Raw genomic sequence first — 20598 nt, forward strand, 5'->3', positions numbered from 1 at the left:
TTGGCTTCCCTTTTTTGTGTCGCAGAATGGAAAGTGCCTCTGGTGTGAGTCTGGGACATACCTCAGGTTCCTTTATTAGTTTCCTTTCTCATGAGGGTCATAGTTTTCAACTATTGTTTAGTGTGTGAAACTGTTATTTCAGATATTTTGTCTGCTTTTCTAGTTGATGCTATCAGGGCAATTCCCAAGCCAGTTAATCTTTTGTGCACAGAAGTCAAAATCTCCCTCTTATTTATCTTGAATTCACTCCATACTGGATTTATTTCCTAGCCCTATACTGAAATTGATTTTCAGAACTTTACTCAATAGTATTTAAAGTGCATGTGTTGCTTAGCGGTGGTGGTATGGTTTGGGGACTGTATTACTCAGTCAGTCAGTCAGTCAGTCAGTCAGTCAGTCAGTCCTGTGACTCTGTTAGAGTGTCCTTACACAGACTACGTAGTGTGTGTTCATCATGGATGTGGCCTCTGTATACAATCAAAAGATGTGATGAGCAGAAACAGTGTGAAGCTGATGCATTGTGTCTTACAGAACTTAAAAATGCTGTAGAGGTAACTTACATTCTGAAGTAATGATTGCTAGCAGAGTGAACACAACCAGAAATAATCACCAAGTGTTTATACTGTGGATAATTTATATACTGCACGTCTATGTGACTGAAAACATAGTAAGTTTGTGTATACCAATATTACTATAAACTGGCTAATGTGCTGCCCTTGGACAGTGTGTTGGCTGTGACATCACCAGGAAGTCATGCAACCACCTCGTGTTCAGTCCTGCAGCACTCCCAATGGCGGTTATTGCTCTCCCCAACAGTTTCCATCAGTTGGCCTCTTAGGACCAGTCTCTCTTGGTTTTATCCCTGTTTCTGATCACATTAGTCTGTGTTGCTGGGCCCCCTCAGTTTGTCAGCTTCTAACCCTTGGAGAATCCGGGAACCCAGTTGTAGGATCTTGTTCCTCCTCTATCTAACCTCAGCCCCTCAGATCCACTCTCATGGTTTTAGCATATTTCTTGATTGGAAGAAGAATCATGGGTTCATGTTCTGAGCTTTCCCACAACCTCCAGATTCATATACATTTGCCACTTGACATAATAACATATTAAAGTCACATTTATATGTGTGGGTAACTTCATATATCTGAAGATGGATTCTGGATTTCCTGGTAAACACACACACACACACACACACACACACACGCACGCACACACGCACGAACGAAGAACACCAGTAACTACAATCCTGATTGAATCACCATTCTTCTAGATATTCATCCAATTCTTCCAGCCCCCTGCCTGAGTTATACTTTAAATCCATTTGCTTCTAATTTTCTGAGGTATTATCTCCCTGTGTCAAGGCACCATCGCTTCTTGTGTGGACAGCAGTACCAGCTCGTCTTGTTTTCCCCTTGCTCTTTGAAGCCTTTTCTCCATGTGGCATCTGGAGCCATCTTCTTCCTCCCCTCCCTCCTCCCTCTCTCCCTCCATCTCTGTGTGTGTCTGTGTGTGTGTAGGTGTGTGTGCCTACGTATGGTGGCTAGAGGAGGATGTTGGGTGTCCTGACGTATCATTCTTTTCCTTCCTCCTTTGAGACCATTTCTCACTGGCCTTGGAGCTAGATTGGTGGCCATCAAGCCTGAGGGACTGCTGCCTGCTGAGCAGACCTTAACAAAAACTTATTTATTATTTTGTATCTTACATGTATGGGCGTTTTGCCTGCATGTATGTCTGAATGATGAGTGTGTGCCCGATACCACAGAGGCCAGAAAAGGGTGGCAGGTCTGGAGTTAAGGATGGTTTTGAGCCACCAGCTGGGTGCTGGGAAATGAATTCCATCTTCTGAAAGAGCAGCCAGTGGTTTCTAGCACTGAACCAATCCCCCCCCCCCCCCGAGCAGTCTTTTACTTTAAAAAATTTTATTTTTATTTTTCAAAGAAACATATGTGGGATGTGGTGGCTGAGTGGTTAAGGTCTGATAAAAAAAGGAAACCTGATGATGTCAGGTCTGTTCCCAGACTTCTCATTTTTCATAATAAAACCCAAACAGACTACCATAGATCTGAAGGTCTGAGAGGACCTTGATTTCTCGCTGGCTCTCTGGCTCTCCTCCTTCAATCTTCTTCCTGCTCCTTGTTCCAGCTACATCATCCGTTAGAGCACTGCAGCTGGCCTCTGCTGTGCTCTGCTTTTTTCTCCTTCTGGAATATCTTAGGGTTTCCATTGCTGTGATGAAACACATGCCAAAAAAAAAAAAAAAAGAGGGAGAGAAAGAGACAGAGAGACAGAAAGACACACAAAAGACACACAGAGAGAAACAAAAGATACTAAAACCCCCAAACAAGCAAACAAGTTGGAGAACAAAGAGTTTATTGGGCTTAAACTTCCACAAGCCAGGACAGGAACTCAAGCAGGGCAGGGACCTGGAGGCAGGAGCTGATGATGCAGAGGCCATGGAGGGGTGTTGCTTACAAGCTTGTGTATCATGGCTTGCTCAGCCTGCTTTTTTATAGAACCCAGGATCAGCAGCCGAGGGATGGCACCAACTACCATGGTCTGGGCCCTCCCCCATAAATCACTAATGAAGAAAATGCTTTCCAGACTGGCCCACAGCCCGATCTTACGGAGGCATTTTCTCAATTGAGGTTTCCTCCTCTCAGATGTCTACAGTTTGTGTCCAGGTGACACAAATCTAGTCAGCACACAGAGAATGTAACTTTCTCTTCTCCTCTGCTCTTCATTTCCTGTTTTGGGGGTATTGTGGTGTCGTATACTCAGTACTTACAGTAGTTAGTAGTGCCTGGCACATGGTATAGGTCCTCAGTAAATCTTGAATGAATGAATTTTAAATGCATCTTTTCAAAGGAGTGCCTTTAATAAAAAGATACCCACTAGGTGGCACTGTTTTCAAACTTAATGTTGGCTGTAAAGGTAGGTTTTCTGTTGCTTCCTCTGAAGAACAAGATCTTGTGAAGAAGATTGTCATCAGATACTAATGGGATTGATACCAGGCATTTAGAAAAACTTCATTGATTTTTATTTTTAATTTTTAAAAAGTTTCCCAGAATAAAAGTCATTTGGAGGAGAAGCCTTTAGAAAATTGTAACGTATTGGCGAGTATGTTGCATCTACTCAATATAGTTACTTAGTATGGCAAATGTGGACAACAGTAGCTTCTACTCGTATACTGACTATCATTCCTCACGAGCAGACTTAATGGAACAAGTAAGGAATCTTGAACCTTTCACCACTCGAGGCACTGGTGGAAAACTAGCCTATTGTTGCACTGTAGCCAGTAAGTTAGGGACTCGCATCTGTTCTTAACAACAGGCTTGAGAAGGCCTCAAGTTTGCAGTACATGTGTTTGTAGTACAGTTTTCTATTGAAAACTTGTTGTCTTCCAAGTGAGAGAGCCCCAGTTACCATCTCTGCTGAGCACTGAGTTCACGTCATAGCTACATCATCATCATCATCACCATCATCATCATCAGAATCATAAAAATCTATAGATCCTCCCAGTCTGCCCATTTTCCATAGCCAACGCCACATCACTTCTTCTTTGCTTTTCTTACTTCCTGTCCTTCTTCTCTCAGTCCCCAGCCTTGTCAAACATGGATACCTCTTTGAATACTATTTTTTCTCTTGAAGTATTTTTATCTCTTCTTATTGAACCAAATTATATCTTTTTCTTTTCAGTATACTGAAAATGCTCTTAAAAAGTTCTTGACTGTTTTTATTTTTCTCTTCTTTTTCCTGTTGTAGGTCCCTCCCTTGCTTCTGATTATAGCATAATTCAGGATTTGTTTTGTTTATCTATTTAAAGTTCTCAGCCTCTTCTCAGAACCCTTTAACTGTTTGGAGATGAAGATACTCTTCTTTTGTTCTTCTGTGTCTTTAACGTGAATGTAGACTATGGGATGGCCTAGTGTTTACAGTTTCTTTTCCAGATCCCCCTGGATGGCAAAGTAGGCTGACGAGAGTTATTTCAATTGGGGTGCAGTTATATTCCAACAGTTCTGTTTTTGAGTTTTACACTTACACTTTTGTAATTTCTGGTGATGTCCTTCATGCCTCATTCTGTTAAACGAAACTGTCACTTATGTTCTGATTTGTCACTCTTCTTCACTTGACCTGCCCCATATGACCAGATATAGCCTTGAGGTCTGAGTCAATATTTAGAAAATAACTTTTTGTTAACAAGAAGTAACTGGATAGCATTAATTTGGTTAAACAATAATTTTCTGTTTACCAGGGATTTTGATTGAGAAAGCATATTTTCTAGAAAGAGACATGACAACTTAGTTATTATTAGAGCACAGTACCATATTTATTGAAATGGACTTTGTTCATTCAAGCAACTGAAAGTTTTTTTCTAATTTCTAATATGTTAAAATAGCTGTGAGGAAAAAATGTTGTTTGTAAACATACTATTTCCGGAAATGAAACCTTGGGGACATTGTTGCTTGTTGGAAATTTGATGAGACCTAGACTGCTTGCTAGGTTCTGACAGTCAACCTCTGTTAATTCGCACAGGGGACACATGTACTTCAGACTTATATTTTGAGCCTTTTCCTCCACCTGACATACGGAAACGTCTTAGGACTTTTCCACGTGACATGTGCTGGGGACTCAGCAGTGTCTCTTTCAGTATTCACTCTTCTTCCTTGTACCCTCCTCCCTTCTCTCCATAGACTGGTCGAGATCTCGGAATCCCGTTTTCCACAGTATTTTAACACTGAGGAAAAGCTGCTTCTGACCAGCAGTAGAGTTCATCTTTGCAGAGAACTTACCTGTGAGGGACTTCTACAAAGGTAGGCAGTTTTGTGTTACTAAAATATTTGATATTTTAGTAATATTTTAGTAATGCTTTGAGGGTTTTTCTCTCCCCATTTTCAGCTTCTTAGTAAAATAATTCTTATGTAATAGAGTTAAGGAAATAATTATTTGTGCCTTCTTTATTTGTTGTAGTTTGTTTAGAAATGTTTCTTTAAAATGGAAAAAAATTAAGTGAATATTTTAGAATCTAAGTGGTTTATTAATTCTGAGTTGTTTTGTTAGTGAATTACCTGGAAATGTGGCAGCTTAGAACAGCAAATATATATTTTCTGGGGTCTGAACATCTGGAAATGGCTTAGCTGTCTCTCTTGCTTTGCTTGTTGCCCAGGACTGTGGTTGTTTTGTGGACCAGCAGGGCTGGTATGCCTGTTCCCAAGCTCACTGGTGTGCTGTTGGAAGGCGTCCTTTCATTACATATGGAAGGCGTCGTCTCTTATGCCCCCCTGTCTGGAACAAGAGCAACACCATTTTGTCATAAGTGTGTGTCACATAGGCCAACTCTTATGCGGTGTGGGAGGGCACTTACATACAAATTCATACAAAGATATGACGCACCAGGGTAGGATAATACGAGGGGGCCATTTTAGAAACTGGCTACACGTGGTAGTTTTTCTTTAAAATTACAGCTTATGTATTATTGTAGGACAACATCAAAACACTGTCTCTGTTTCCAGAAGAATTATGGATAGGAGTGCTGAACTAAGTTATGTGTGCTGAATTTTATAGCCATCACTGTAACATGGGGGGGGGGGAGAGAGACAGAGAGAGACAGAGAGACAGAGAGACAGAGAGACAGAGACACGCACAGAGAGAGACAGAGAGAGTATGTATACATGCACTAGTGCATGAGCAAGTGCACGTGGGTTACTGGGGTTGAATCTAGGGCCTCATGTGTGTCAGGTAAGTGCTCTACCAAAGAGCTGCATCTCAGCCCTTTTTAAAGGTTTTATTTTGATAACATACTGACTAAATTATCCAGTATGGTTTTGAACAACTCCCACTGTAGCCCAGTTTAGCCTTGACCTTGCAAACTTGTTTCTTCAGTTTCCTGAGCAGTGAGGACTATAGACCTATGTTACCAGAGCTGGCTTGCTGTTATTTTAAAGCTGATTAATCTTTTCATTGCGGTAGTGTTGCTGTTTTAGATTTGTTTATTTTATATTTTATGAGTATGAGTATTTGCCTGCGTGTTTGTATGTGTACCACTTACATGTCTGGTTGCTCTTGGAAGTTAGAAGAGTGGGTAGGATCCCCTGGAACTAGAGTTACCGATGGGTGTGAATCTCCACGAGCATGCTGGGAACCACACTCTGGTCCCCTGCAAGAGTAACAAGTACTCCTTAACCACTGAGCATCTCTCCAGCCCCTACACTCTGTTTTTTAAAGTCATGTCTTGGCGGTTGCTTACAGATCTTCAGTGTTAGGCCTGCCTGCTTTTCTAACTCCAAAAGCATGACTGTCCTCTCCCCACCTTCTGTCTCTGTCTTGGAGAACAACCAGACTCCCAAGCATGTTTGCTCTAAAGCTCTGGGCTGTCTCACTGTTTGCTCTAACACCCTCTTCCCCTCACAGATGTTTGCAGACCTCCATTGCTGACTCTAACTCTAAACTGGCTCCCGCCTCCCAGCAGCTGCCAGGATTTACAGCTTGCCCATCCTGCGTTTGGCTTTTTTCTCAAATCCTAATACAGTGTTCTTCCATTTTCCTTCTGAAAAGAAAAGCAGATAAATAAAATTGTGTCTTAAACTTGTTTGTTATTTTACAAATTCTACTTTCATAGGCTTGAATCTTTGGAGGAAGAGATCATTTCGAAAGGAGTTAAGCTTGTGATTGTTGACTCCATTGCTTCTGTGGTCAGAAAGGAGTTTGACTCCCAGCTCCAAGGCAACATCAAAGAAAGGAACAAATTCCTGAGCAAAGGAGCGTCTTTACTGAAGTACCTGGCTGGGGAGTTTTCAATCCCAGTAAGTGTCCCTTTTCCTTCTTGTCTCTTAAGGTCATGACCTTACAATATTGAGTACTATACTTAGGGAAGTCTAAACAGCTGACCTTCCAAAGTTTGATTGCTATGGCAAGTAACTGCTTTTGTAAGCCACCCTCTCTGCTGGCTATTTCCCCTTTTATAACTTGACCCCAGGACAGACTTAAATGCTTCTGACGGTTCCCACCATCACTTCCTTTATTCCTTCTCACTGTTTACTCTTCTGTATGTTCTGTGTCACGTCTGTCATGCTGAGATGACTATTAAGTGGTACATCTTGCAGAGCGGCCTGGATCTGTTTCTGTGAACTATCTTTGCATCTATGGTGTATCCTGTAGATTTCGTAAATTCAATCTTTTAGGCTTTGTTCATAGGTTTCTGTGTTCAGTGCTGTTTTGGTTTCCTTCTAATTGGCAGAGGTCAACCATTAATGGAAATGCCATCAAGACAACCTTAAACAAGCTGTTGGAATGGCTTTCTGTGGTGGGCATTGCGATCAGGAAATCTGAGGGGCGATTATCAGGGTTGGTGATGCACAGCAGACAACACAGAAATGCATATTAAGCTACACCCCACTCTGCTAGATGTGGGAGTGCTGTACTTGTTCCCCGCCTCAGGAACATTGAGTATTATTATGTTTGCTTTTATTTCTTCCAGACAGAGTCCTGCTGTCCAGCCCTGACCGTCCTCCCCATAGACCCTCTTGCTTTTTGCCTTAGTGCTGGGGTTGCAGGTGTGGGTTGCCACACCCTTCCAGGGTTTTCAGTTTTAGCCATGTCCTACCCAGACAAGGAAATTCCTTAACCTGACATGAAATTTGCTTGAGACTTCATGGTTTTTATTTGTTTTGGATAAATTAAGATCTTGGGTCTTTGTATCATAAAGAATATATAGAGATTATGTGAGTCACCATGTAGCCTTTCATTTGTACAACCGAGCGAGAAGTCCAAGAAAGTGTTGCACACATACATTCTACATATTTTAATGCCTCTAAAATTTATAGTTTGAATTAAGATTAGATATTACAAAGTTTATCTTGAGACTTGTTATCTTTAAGTTTTTTAATACTTAACTTAAAAATGATATATTTGAATTTCTCTTGTTCCTGGTCAAGAAGAATAGAAAAATTAAAAAAAAAATTTCCAAGAGATATTTAATGGAAATTTAAGATTAGTTGCGTAATTATGTTCAGTAACTTACAGTGTTACTTGACCTAAGCCTCTGCCAGATGTGAAAATTAACCTTTTAAAAGCTGTTTGTTTTAAAACAACAATTATAGGTTGATGTCTTACAATTCTCTAAGATAATGTAGCTTTCTGGGTAAGAAAAAGAATTCTACTCTCCTTTGTCTTTAGTAGAGTTCTCTAAACAACAGGCGTTCTGTGTCTGAAAAGAGCCGGGTGAGGTTGTGATCTGTTGTACACGCCACTATTTGTCTGTCCCTAATCCAGAAGCTTCTCGAAGCACAACTAATAGCTAATAGCAACTAATAGGAGGTGCATCTGCCTTTAATCCTAGGAAGCAGAGGCAGGAGTGTCTCGTGTGAGTACCAGGCAAGCCTGGTCTAAATAGTGAGTTCCAGGTCAGCCAAGGCTATCAGGTGAGACTCTTGTCAAAAGTAAATAAATAAATAAATAAATAGTAAATAGGAATCTAATTTTTTTTAAAAATTACTTCAAGGCACTGACTTTCCCCCTCCCCCCTCTATTTAAGAAAATTTTTGTCTTTTTTTCAGAGCTGAGAACCGAAAAGAAATTTTTACTAGAGCAAGAATTTTAGAATTCAAATTATGTTGCCTTGTTCTTAGACTAGCTCTGAATAGGCCAAGCTATCTCACATTAAAGAATTACAAACTTAAAGGAAGGAATGCTTTACATTTTTATATTTTGCTGAAAAATCTTTTTTATGCTCTATAAAACATTCATTTGTTTTTATATTTTACCATTTTTGTTTGTTTTGTTTTAAATCAAGTAATCCATGACTAGCATTGTTTGCTGGACCTGGCATTTGCTTGGTTCATAAGGTTCAAAGTTCCTTTTCCTTTTAGAAGTTATTTTACATTTTTGCATTTTTCATAATATTTAAAAATTTCAATGTTTAGAGATTTTTCTTCTAAGAGGCATGAGGGTTTTTTTTTTTTTTTTTCTGTTTTTGTCCCTGATCAAATATAGTCTTTTGGAACCAAGTGACGCTGTTCACTGCTTTTTGGGCAGCCTTTTTCTGATTGCTGTGCCATTTGTGTGGCTATGGTGTCAGCAACCTTGGAGCATAGAGACTCTGGAGGTGCAAGTGTGGAGGTGGTCTAAAGCTTGCTGTCCTTGTCAAGGTCAAGAGCCTTTGGCTGCTTCCATGTTAGCATCTACACATCTCTGGGAACAAAAGCAAATGCTGGGTGAATGACTGATTTCTCTTACTCAAACCATGTACCCTACTCTTGTGGATATTCTCGTGAACCCCACAGCTGACTGTTGGGCTGTTACCACAGTATGATATATAGGAATAACCCTTCCTAAGTACGAAATCCTGCATTTGTAATCAACACAATGCTGTACAAATGGCTATGCTCATTTAATGTTATAGATGATAACTGTGAGGTCTATAGGTTTATAATATGCATATACATTATAATATGCATATGTTTATATTATGCATGTTTTATGCATATGAGTTTAGAATATGTATATATTATGCATATGTAATTCTGCATGTAATAACATATATGCTATAGCTTCCTTTGGTTTTAACAGCCTTGCTATAGTTAATGTGATTACTCAGGTTTTTTTTCTTGTCTTTTGAGCTACCAGCAAACCTTTTGTTTGGGAAGGGTGACCTCATTTGAGCTTCATGTGGACATGAATGTGCTTATATTTTAATTCTGTCATGGCTCTTGTCTATGTTAGTCACTGACCACCAAAGAGATTCTAAGTGGCATCGCTTTATTGGAAACACACATATTATTATGTTATGGAGGATTTGAGTTATAAAATTAAACATTCTCAGGAGAGAATTTTATAGACTTGAATACATTAAGACTGTGGTTTGAGAAACACAGTTGCAGAAGTCTGGTGGAATCTTTCTCTCCAGAGCTTTAGAAAGTTTAGGTGTGTGCTGCTCTGGGGTAGGACTTTTGTCTTTAAAGCATACTCAAGCTAGTAGTGGAAGGAGTAGTAGATCCTTGTCTTAGGGTTCCATTGCTATGAAGGGACAACTTGACCAAGGCAACTCTTATAAAGGAGAACATTTAATTGGGGCTGGCTTCCAGTTTCAGAGGTTCAGGCCATCATAATCATGTCAGGAAGCATGGCATCATGCAGGCAGATGTGCTGGAGTAGATGAGAGTTCTGTATCTTGATCCAAAGGCAGCCAGGAGGAGGGTCTCTTCCACACTGGGTGGAGCCTGAGCAGAGGAATCCTCAAAGCTAACCTATACAATGACACACTTTCTCTAACAAGGCCACATCCATTTCAAGAAGGCCACACCTTCTAATAGCACCACTCCCTAGGGTCAAGCAGCCAAACATGAATCTATGGGTGTCATACCTATTCTAATCGCCACAATCCTGAAGCTGTTTCTAGATGGTTAGTGGAAATAATATGAAAAGAGTTTAGATGTTGCCCCGTAAAGTCAGTGGTGACTGTGGTTCTACTGCCCATCACTGCCCATTCTATCCATCATACATATAGAGCAGTAATGTCTCACTGAGAATTCTCCATCAGATTAAGATAATAGGACATTCTTGTGAGGATTAATTGTTAGATAGATTACAGCAGCCCCCCCCTCCATTTATTTTTTACAGATGATACTGAAAATAGGAATTGGTTTTTTTTTTTCACCTATAGTTGTTAAAATCCAGATTATTCTAAGACATGACTGTAGCCATTTTTCCTGTGTTTGTCCTCTGTGGAACAAGTGTGGGAGAGTCCCTGCTGCTGGCTGCCTCCTAATCAAGATCTGATCTTTGTTATGTGCATGTTGGGAATATGCATGGCTCTAATATGTTGTTTATCAAGGTTCTTTTGAAATAGTAATGCCCATTTTTTTATGCTTAAAACTTTAGAAAAAAATGAATGAAAATATGTGTACTTCTCATTTTGGTATTTAAAGGCATTCAGATCATTAACAAGAAGAAACTTTTTTTTTTGTTTTAAGTGAAGAAAATACAGTAAGATTAACTTTTGTATTATTTGAACAAGGCATAATTTTTTCCCTCAATTTAATTTGACCCAGTTTTATATGGGCCAGAATTTATCTTTCCTTTTACCTTTAGCTATCCCATCATGCAAGGTGGGACATCATCTTTAAGATTATACCTTATCACTGACACTAATAAATACTAAAAAAAAATAAAATAAAATAGTAGTGGAGTTTGCTAAAATTAAGATTTTGTTAATTCCAAAATTTTTATCTTGTGCTTCTGACTCATGACATAGGTTTATACGCCCACTTTGGCCATCCTGCCTTCTTATGACTGTTCAAAGCTTACGTTTTTAGAAGAGTCTTACGAAGTTGCTTGTTGAGATAGAAATCACAGGTCCCTAACACTGGAGTCAGAGTTTGTGCTGTGTATCATCATCATGTGGCTTCTCTGAGAATCAGGTTCAGTCTGACCATTCATATGCGTCACTGAGAGCAAACACCCTAAACTCTGAGGTGAGGAGGACTCTGTGGGACCTTCTGTTTGCTTATACCATGCTCTTTCAACCTGTCTACTTTCTATCCATGGGCCTTAAACTCACTGTGTAGTAAGCCTTTATTTTATTAGCTAGAACACTTCTCTTTCATTTGTTTAGCCTTTTGTGATATGGCCAACTTTGTTTTTATTGTTATCTAAAGTCAGAAGGTGGCAACACATATACGTTAATGTATAGGTGATTGGCAAGGCAGCATTGGTTTGTCTGAGGGGTGCTGGGATGAGTCACGTAGCCCAGGGATACACTCAGTGTGAGGAAAGGGTTAACTTAGCTGGCTTGGGTTGCTCAGATTTCAAGAAAAAGCTTCCCTTTGGGCCTGACTCTTGCCTGAGTCCTAGGAAATGAGCTCTAAGCTCTGGGAGTATTCTACCTAGTAAATATTTTTGTATCCACAGGGGTTGAGGACACAGGTACCAGTTTGATCACAGTTTATACAAATGATGTGGTTTGTGGTGAGTGTTGATTTTGCCCTGGGGACTGGAGTCTAATTAGCTGAGGTCATTTAAGTAGGTGCTGCATACCCCCTGATTGACCTCTAATGACAATCTGGACAATAACAATTGAGCCAACTTTCCTGATTAAAACCACTTTGTACATGTTGTCCTGAGTTATTGCGGAGACCATTAAGCATACCCTTGCAGCTCCACTGGGAGAGGACAGTGGGAGCTTCTACTGATTTCTCTGCACTTTGTCACACTTTTCTTTGCTGATTCCACCTGTCTCTGTCCCTTAAAAGTCATAACTGGGGGAAGGGAAGGGAAAGAAGGGGAAAGAGAAGGAATCTTAGCTATAACATCTTTTCTGAGCTTATGGTTTTAAAACTCTTTTTATTATTGCATATTGATAGTTTATAATTTCTTGTATTGGTGGGTACAAAGTGATGTTGTGGTAATTTTAATGGTAACTGCTTAAGACTGGCAAGAGTTAGCTAATAGCGTTCCCAGGAGCACGATTCATTAGTTTGGATGCTCGTGCTGTCATATACTGAGTGAGATGGTAGGAGGAACTGGGAGAAGAGAACTCTGTATTCTCTTTGCAACTTTCTGGTTAATCTAAAGTTATTGCTAAATAAACAGTTTTTAAAAAGGAGGTAAAGTGGGTGATTGTCTTTGCCTTAGTCGGTCGACAAACTCATAAAGGCACTGTACTGGTTGTGTCTGGAGAAGGGGACGAGCGTTTAAGGTACTGGCTCTGCTCCCTTTGGCCATCTGTTCTATAGATATTATCTACTATCTCATTATTATTTTTTTTAAACCTCATTATTTTTAACATTCTTCTTCACCTTTCAATGAATCCCCCTGGTTCCATCTTCGTAGTAAACTCAGTGTCTGGTCACTTCCACCGTCTCAGTTCTACATCCCTGGGTACTGGAGTGCAGCACTGGCTTTGGATTCAGGTGTTAGCTTGATGGATAGTCCACTCCTGCTAAATTTAAGACCTTGAGTAAGTATGTATCCTGGCTCTGACCTCAGTTATCCTATGTGAAAAATGGGTACAGTCTCTGACTAGTCTGGCTGTGGGGAATAAATGAAGATGTCTGTAATGTTCTTCACACAATACGTGGTGCAATCTGTGAAAGGCAGCCTTCAGTTGTTAATTTTAACAGTTACCTCATTCCCAATGCTTTGTATATTTCCTATCTTAATATTTTTACAGTATTAAAACCACAAGAACAGGTCATGCTGTCCTCTTCAGTATCCCTTCCTCAGTGTTGTTGACAGTTACTCATGTTTCCTGAAGCCTCTTCTACCCTATAACTCCCGCTGTTTTATATCTCAGACTTTCTTCTATGTAAGCTTTTAATTCCATGTAAGCTTAAATTTTTCTCAACCTACTTTTAATAACAGTTCTTAAATGCTTTAGCCTCCCTTCTAGCCCACCACTCACCAGAGGTAGTGGGAAAGAAAGGATGCGGGGGAAGTGGACCTGTTTAGAAATGGTTCTTTGGAATCCCATCTGCATTACTAGCAGTTTCAGTTCACAGGACTTAGCAGCAGTAGCTCGATCCACTTGCAAATACTTTACGAATGTACCAGCAGTCCAGTTCAGTGGTGTCAGGATTGCGAACACTAATCAGCAGCGGTGGCATGACCTAGCAGAAACAGCCAGGCCTTCACTGAGTTGGCATGAGTCAGCAGGGGTGACCAGGCCCACCAGGGATGCCAGGAGAAGTTCTCTGCCAAGACTTTCTCAATGAAGCAAAAAGATCAGTGAAGACTCAAGACCAAGAAGCAAGCCCAGCTCTCTCTCTCTGTCTCTCTGTCTCTCTCTCTCTCTCTCTCTCTCTCTCTCTCTCTCTCTCTCTCTCTCTCTCTCTCTCTCTCTCTAGTCTTGCCTCACCACATGTCTTACCTCAGGACATGAGTCTGTCTTAGCAAAACTCCATGTGAGTCTGTATCAGCTGACATCACCCTGCCAATCGGCCTGAGACTGCGGAAGCAGCAAGAAGCTGCCAGAACACCACCAGTTTTTTGGTGTTTCTCTCTATGGAGTCACAACAAACGGAGCTCAATATTGCAACATAAGGTGAACCAATAAATGCACATAACTAGTGAAGACTCCTTCATCACACATCTGTCCTTTCATGTGCTTACTTTAGCAAAACATCCTTTTACCTGTGTCCATTTCAGGAAAATCTTCCTTCACGAGTTTGTCCAAGCAAAACATCATCCGACACAACTGACTTTCCAAAGAAACCATAAGTTTCCACTTCAAGTCCACCCTCAGTAATTGTGTCCAAAGCTCTATGTTAGGCACAGTGAGGTCATAAAGATGAATACAACATGGTCTCTGCCCTTAAGGCTTCTATAAGTAAGTCAGCTGCCGAGACAAATCACTGTGGTATAATCGAGGATAGAATGAGTTTCTTGTCTGCTGTTCTTTTTCTGTCTTAACTGTTGAGTAAACATCATGGCGCCTCCATTTCTGTCACTGGGGCTACAGACTACACAGGGAAGAATGATGGAGCACCTAGACTTTCAGTTTCCAGTTAAACCCTGACCTTTACTGTCTCTCAGAAGGAGAGTGCTCTTTTGGAGCTAGGTAATTGTTAAGCTAATGAACACAAGTGTAATTTTGTTTTGCTGAGAAGAGGTTAGAAATGAAAGCAAACTGCAGCCCTGGTGGTCAGGGCTCCCCTACACTTATTACTGAGTCCCCTGTGTGCTGTACGCTTTCCAGTTGGAGATCTCAAGCTTGTGGCTGAGCAGCAACCTTTAGTTTTCCAGTGAGGACAGGGATACTGTGAAATGGGGCCATCTACCCAAGACGGTGAGTAATGTTACTTGTCACTCGTAGCATAGTTTTTATTCAGTATCTAGCTGGTTTGCTTCTGACTTTCCTGCATAGATAATGGTATGATACACATTGGTGCAGTGTAACCTTCTCCCAGTGTATCTCTGACCACATCTTTTGCTCAGAAGCACAGTGTGGTATCAAGTATAATTAAAGTACCAGACTATAAGCATTACAAGGACAGAGAACTTACATGTTCTGTCCTCAGGTGCATCCTTTGTAGCAAGGTCAGAATATTTGTTGATTGGTTATATTTCTGCTAAGGTACTTAGGAACCTTCTTCGTCTGGCTTCTGCATAGTCCTCCTATCTTGTCTTTTCCTATGCATGAGGACTGCTGGTCTACCTCTGCTTTCTAACTGGTCCCACTTTCCATTGTGCTACAAACATCATGAGCTTCTATTTGGAACTTAAATGATTTATTTGCCTTACAGTATCATTTAACTTTTATATGTCTGTGTCTAAGCCCCCCAAAACAAGAGTATGTGCTCTCCATAGCTGCCTTTCTTGAAAAGTGTCTCATACTAAGTAGGTATCCAATACATACCTGTAGGATATTTTATACTTTTTAATTATACAATTTCTGAAATGTGTATTTAATTAAATGTTTATTAAGTCCCTATTTTTATTAAGTGCTATTTGAAGGGACAACACTCTAGCACTGCTTCTAAAGTGTGCAAAACCACCTGGAAATCAGGACTTGCTGTCTACATACTTCTTGTTTACTATTGAACCTTGAGGTTTGCTCAAGATTGGAAATCTCAGTGCTTCTAATTCCTGGAGCTGCTCAAAGTTCTATGAGAGATCATCAGCTATTATTTTATATAAAAAGCTATATGGTAAGAATTCATCATCAGAGCTCTGCTCAGAGTGCTACTGTATGTCTCACTTAGAAATCTGATTCCTAAAACATGGGCAACAAAGTAAAGTCAAATGAGACTACATCAGACTAAAAGACTTCTGCACAGCAAATAGATAGTCATCACTGAAGTAAAAAACGAACTGTAGAATGGGGAAGCATTCGGAAATCATGTATCTGGCAAAGGATTAATATTCACAATATATAAAGAAATCCTACATTTCAGTACTATACTCTGGGCAATAACAAATAACAAACTGAGTAAAAACTGGGCTAAAATGACCCGAATAGGTATTCCTCAACAGAGGAATGTACACAGAACGTGTACATAGCCCAGGGTGGTGGCATTTGCCTGTAATCCTAGCACTTGGGAGGCTAAGGCAGAAAGATTGTGAGTTTAAGGCCTGTCTCAGCAATATCAGGATCTCAAAGTGATATCTGTACTTCAGTGTTCATTGCAGCATCATCCCCAAAAACCAAGCCATGGGAGCAGTCTAAATGTTCAGTCACACATGAACAGATAAAGAAAATTTGGCATATGCATGCAATGGAATATTATTCAACCTTCCAAAGGTATCCTACATTTTGTGTAACATGAGTGAATGTGGAGGATGCTGTGCTAAATTAAGTAAGCCAAGTGTAGAACACATACTACGTGATGCCATTTACCTTCGGAGTCGAAAATAGTCCAACTCCTAGGAACAGAAAGGAGAGTGCAAGGGCCCTGAGGGATGGGAAAACAGGGAGATATTTGTCAAAGCGTAAACTTCCATATACCAGAAATGACTCAGTCTTGTACATGTGTACCTAACACAGTGTCTGAATTAGCAACATTGTCTTAGAATCTTTAAAAGTTGCTATGGGGTCAGTCTTACGTTCTTATCACATACAAAGCAAATGTAGGGGGGGGGAATCTAGGAGCTAACAAATGTATTGAGTGTAATGCTTGTAGAGATACTTTCATGAAAATATATGATAGTTGTGCTTTAAAAGATTTCTTCCAGTACTCTTAGACACTCTAAAATAGAGCATGTGACAAGTTACATAGTTCTCATTAGAACAATTTATTTACCCCCCTTTTTGCCTTCTGTTATTAAATTTTTTTTGTGTGAGTGTACAGCGTGTGCACTCATGTGATAATGGTGCACACAGATATGTGCATACACAGAGGACAGAGGAGGGTGTGGGATATCTTGTTTTCTTACTCTCTGCATTATTCCCATGAGACAGCCTCTAACAACTCTGTAGCTAGGTTGGATGGCCAGCAAGCCCCAGCAATTCTCTGTTCCCTTTCCTGCTATGAAGTGGGGTTACTGGCAAGTGTGTGACCACACCCTGCTTTTATATGGGTTCTAGGGATTTAAACTCAGGCTATCATGTTGCTCACCAAGAGCTCTTACCTGCTGAGCCATCTCATCCATCCATCCATCCATCCATCCATCCATCCATCCATCCATCCATCCATCTCATCCATCCACCCGTCCGTCCGTCCGCCCGTCCGTCCATCCATCCGTCCGTCCGTCCATCCATCCATCCATCTACCCATCCATCCATCCATCCATCCATCCATCCATCCATCCATCCATCCATCCATCTTTTTGTGCTGGGGGTTGAACCCATATTGTGCATGCTAGGCTAGAATCTCACCACTGAGCTACGTCTCTAGTTCCTACATTCTGCTTTTCTTTGATAGTGAAAGAGATAATCTTAACAATTCCACATTTCTGTATTTTCAGTTTGATTCTCTTAATGTTGATTCACTGTCTATTGGGAAATGTTATATTGGGTTTCGGTATTCTTAAAACCGAAAAGGCAAATGTGTATACTAACTTAAATCCTGTGATAAATATGTTGCCTGAAAATAATTTCCAAACACTTTAACTTTAAGCCTTTCTTAGAAAACTTTTGAAATATAGATGACCTCCTAACATCCTCTTTTGAGATTTTATGAAAACTCAGTATGTGCTGTGAGTGTATAGAAGATGCTTCACTTCCATGGTGTTGTCACAGGTAGCCAACAAAGTGGCATACTTATGAATTTAACTTAAAGCTCCTAGGGACTTAAAACAGAAGGTAATTTTTATAGGCATTATGCATCAAAGACTTTTTCCTGTACACATATGCCTTATTTATGTGCAAGGGATAGTTATAACCTGAACTGGATAAGTGATGTCCATACTATAAGGATAAAAGAATGGTATCATTTATTAGGGTGGGCTAATTATGGACTGACTTATCTTCCCAGCCCCAAATATACTATTTTAAATAAATTATTGTAAATAATTATTAATATTATTAATTATTAATAATATTAATATTATTAATATGTAAAGAATTTATTGTATAAATTATTGTGAAGTTTTTCTCGTGCTTCTAGTTTGACTCTGTGTGATCCTTAGCTTAGTCTACTGGAACTTCCTGTAACATGGGATTGGGCTGCTTTGTGGTTTTGGAAGTAACAGTTCTTCATTCAACAGTACAGCTTTCTTCTCGCTTTCCTCTTCCAGTCTCTGGAAACCACATTTCAAAGGTTAAGCATTTCATAGCAACAGCATGGTGCAGTAGGAGAGATCCAGAATTTCAGGTCAAAAGATAAATGTTTCAGTGGCAAATGTGTCACACCTGGCTGTATGACCCTGCTCTAGTCAGCTCTCTTTTCTGATACTTGGTGTCCTGTTATGTAGGAAGGGATTACATTTCTCTATCATAATGCTTAATGTTATTACTAATAATATCAATAAAGGAATGATAATTTAATATATTGTGGGATTACTAAATTTTAGTTTTTTTTTCGGTTTGGGAATGACATTCATATATAATTTTACAAGAAGGTATGTTTACATATAGTTGTTTTAAATGAGTAAAAATATTACGTGCATGTGAGTGTTCTGTCATGGGTTTGCAGGCTGCTGTGAAGGCCAGAAGAGGGTGTTGAGACTGAAAGTTACAGGTGGTTATGGGCTACCCGATATGAATGCTGGGAACCATACCTGGTCTTTTGTAAAAGTAGTCCATTCTTTTAACCACTGAGGCATTTCTCTAGATTCTAAGTTTTAGATTCTGAAACACCATAGGTTTAATTGGCAGTTTTATTATTGTTTAAACTTGAATTAATGGTTATGTTATGGTTTGGATATGATTGTACCACTAGGATTCATGAGGTGGCAGCTTGGTCCCAGTTTAGTGAAGTTACAATGGTGGGAATTTGTAAGAGGTAGGTCTAGGGGAGATCCTTAGATCCGTGGGGCTGTGCCCTTTGATTAAGTGATTAAGGTAGTTCTTGTGGGGCCCTATGGTTCTCTGAAGGGTGAGTCGTAAGGGTAAGACCAGCCTCTGCCTTGTTCTCTGACATCTTGGCTGGCAGTGTGATCTCTGCCTTATCAGATACACCTGCACTATGATACCATCTGCCAGAAGGCTTCACCGAAGCTCAGAGCTGAGCAGACGCTGGTATAATGCCCTTGTATGTCTAATTCTGTGAGCTAATTCAACACCCTCTTTTTTTCTCTTCCTTTCTTTACCTCTTTCTTTGTTTCCCCCACCCCCTTAAAAATGTGTGTGCATGTGTGCATGCATCTGGAGCTGGGGTCACAGGGAATACGAGCTGCCTCAGTTCTGGGAACTGGACTCAGGTCTCCTTGAGGAACACATGCTCTTAACCTCTGAACCATCTTTGCCACTCTTCTTTATTTCTGTTTTTGAGGCAGGGTTTCACTGTGTAGCCCTGGTTGGCCTAGAACTCACTAAGTAGGCCAAGCTGTCTTCAGGTTTGTGACAATCTTCCTGCCCTGGCTCCTGAGGTCTGGGATTAGAGTCGTCATGAACCATCATTTTTGGAACTATTTGTTTTCTTTAAAAAGATACACTGCTTCAGATTTTTTTTTTTAAATGGCAATAGACTAGTATGGGCTGCTTTCAGCTTTAGTTTTTTGAATGATGGATTAGAGTCTCCTAAACTTAGAGAATGTACTTAATGAATTTTATTCAGTTTTGAAGTATTTTATGACTGGTATTAATATTTCTTAAAAATAACTTGTAAGTAATAGTTATGAATGATTTCTAGTGTCAGTTTTGAAGGCTGTAATAGGTTCTCTTTCTACTAAGACTGAGTAAGGTTTCCATCTAGTAATAACTCAGTGTGGTTATTTAAAAATAAATATTTAACATTTATGTTTATAGAGTACTCTGCAATTTTTAATTAGCCCGAACCAGTGTTTATCTGTGCAAATGTCTGAAGTGCCTGTGCAGCATCTGCTCTGGGCTCCTTGTAAACGGACTCATGACTTGGTCCCCGCTTTGTCCTTTCTCTTTTGTGCACTTTCCAGCGTGTATCAGGAAAATTGATCCCCGTCTCACGCTGTGCTGATTTGTCCAAAGATCACCTTACTGCTCTTATAGTTCACATAGGAGCTGATGATCTAATTCTGGGGGCCAGAACATTTTTTAAGCTTCTGGTAATATTCTTGTTCTTGATCAAAGTCTGTTGGACGATGCTTGTTTTTCCTAGGACATGTCTAAGGGTGTGTGACCTCTAAATCCTTGCTGACATTAGTGAAGAGTCTTATTTCTGGTTTTGCATTTACATTTTAAAAAGAAATTTTAAAAGAGTTTATCTATCTATCTATCTATCTATCTATCTATCTATCTATCTATCTATCATCTATCTGATTTATTTGTGTGTGTATGTATGCTGGTGCCCATAGATGCCTGAAGGGGACATTGTATCCCTTAGTGATGGGATTTCAGGCATTTGTGAACTGCCTGATGTGGATGCTGGAATCTGAACTCTGGCCCTCTGGTAGAGTAGTTAGTGCTCTTAACCTCTGAGCATTTCTCCAGCCCTGTATTTATGTTGACCTGTGTACTTTCTTGTGGTTAAGTTCTTGGGATTGAAACTGTGGTCTATAGAGTAGCAGAAGCATCCCCTGTGAGTGAGCCTG

At 40.0% G+C, this 20598-nt stretch overlaps 1 protein-coding gene across 3 annotated transcripts in view; it reads left to right on the forward strand.

Moving 5' to 3' along the window:
- Rad51b (RAD51 paralog B) overlaps window positions 1-20598 on the forward strand; it is a 502623-nt gene that overhangs the window by 21814 nt on the left and 460211 nt on the right. For all 3 annotated transcript variants that reach the window (XM_028789606.1, XM_028789609.1, XM_028789617.1), the window contains exons 6-7: window positions 4689-4808; window positions 6614-6797. In XM_028789606.1, the coding sequence (XP_028645439.1) occupies window positions 4689-4808; window positions 6614-6797 (304 nt within the window). The remainder of the gene's footprint in view (window positions 1-4688; window positions 4809-6613; window positions 6798-20598) is intronic.

Source organism: Grammomys surdaster, unplaced genomic scaffold (genome assembly GCF_004785775.1).
Source record: "Grammomys surdaster isolate TR1022 unplaced genomic scaffold, NIH_TR_1.0 127, whole genome shotgun sequence".
Lineage (NCBI taxonomy): Eukaryota > Metazoa > Chordata > Mammalia > Rodentia > Muridae > Grammomys > Grammomys surdaster.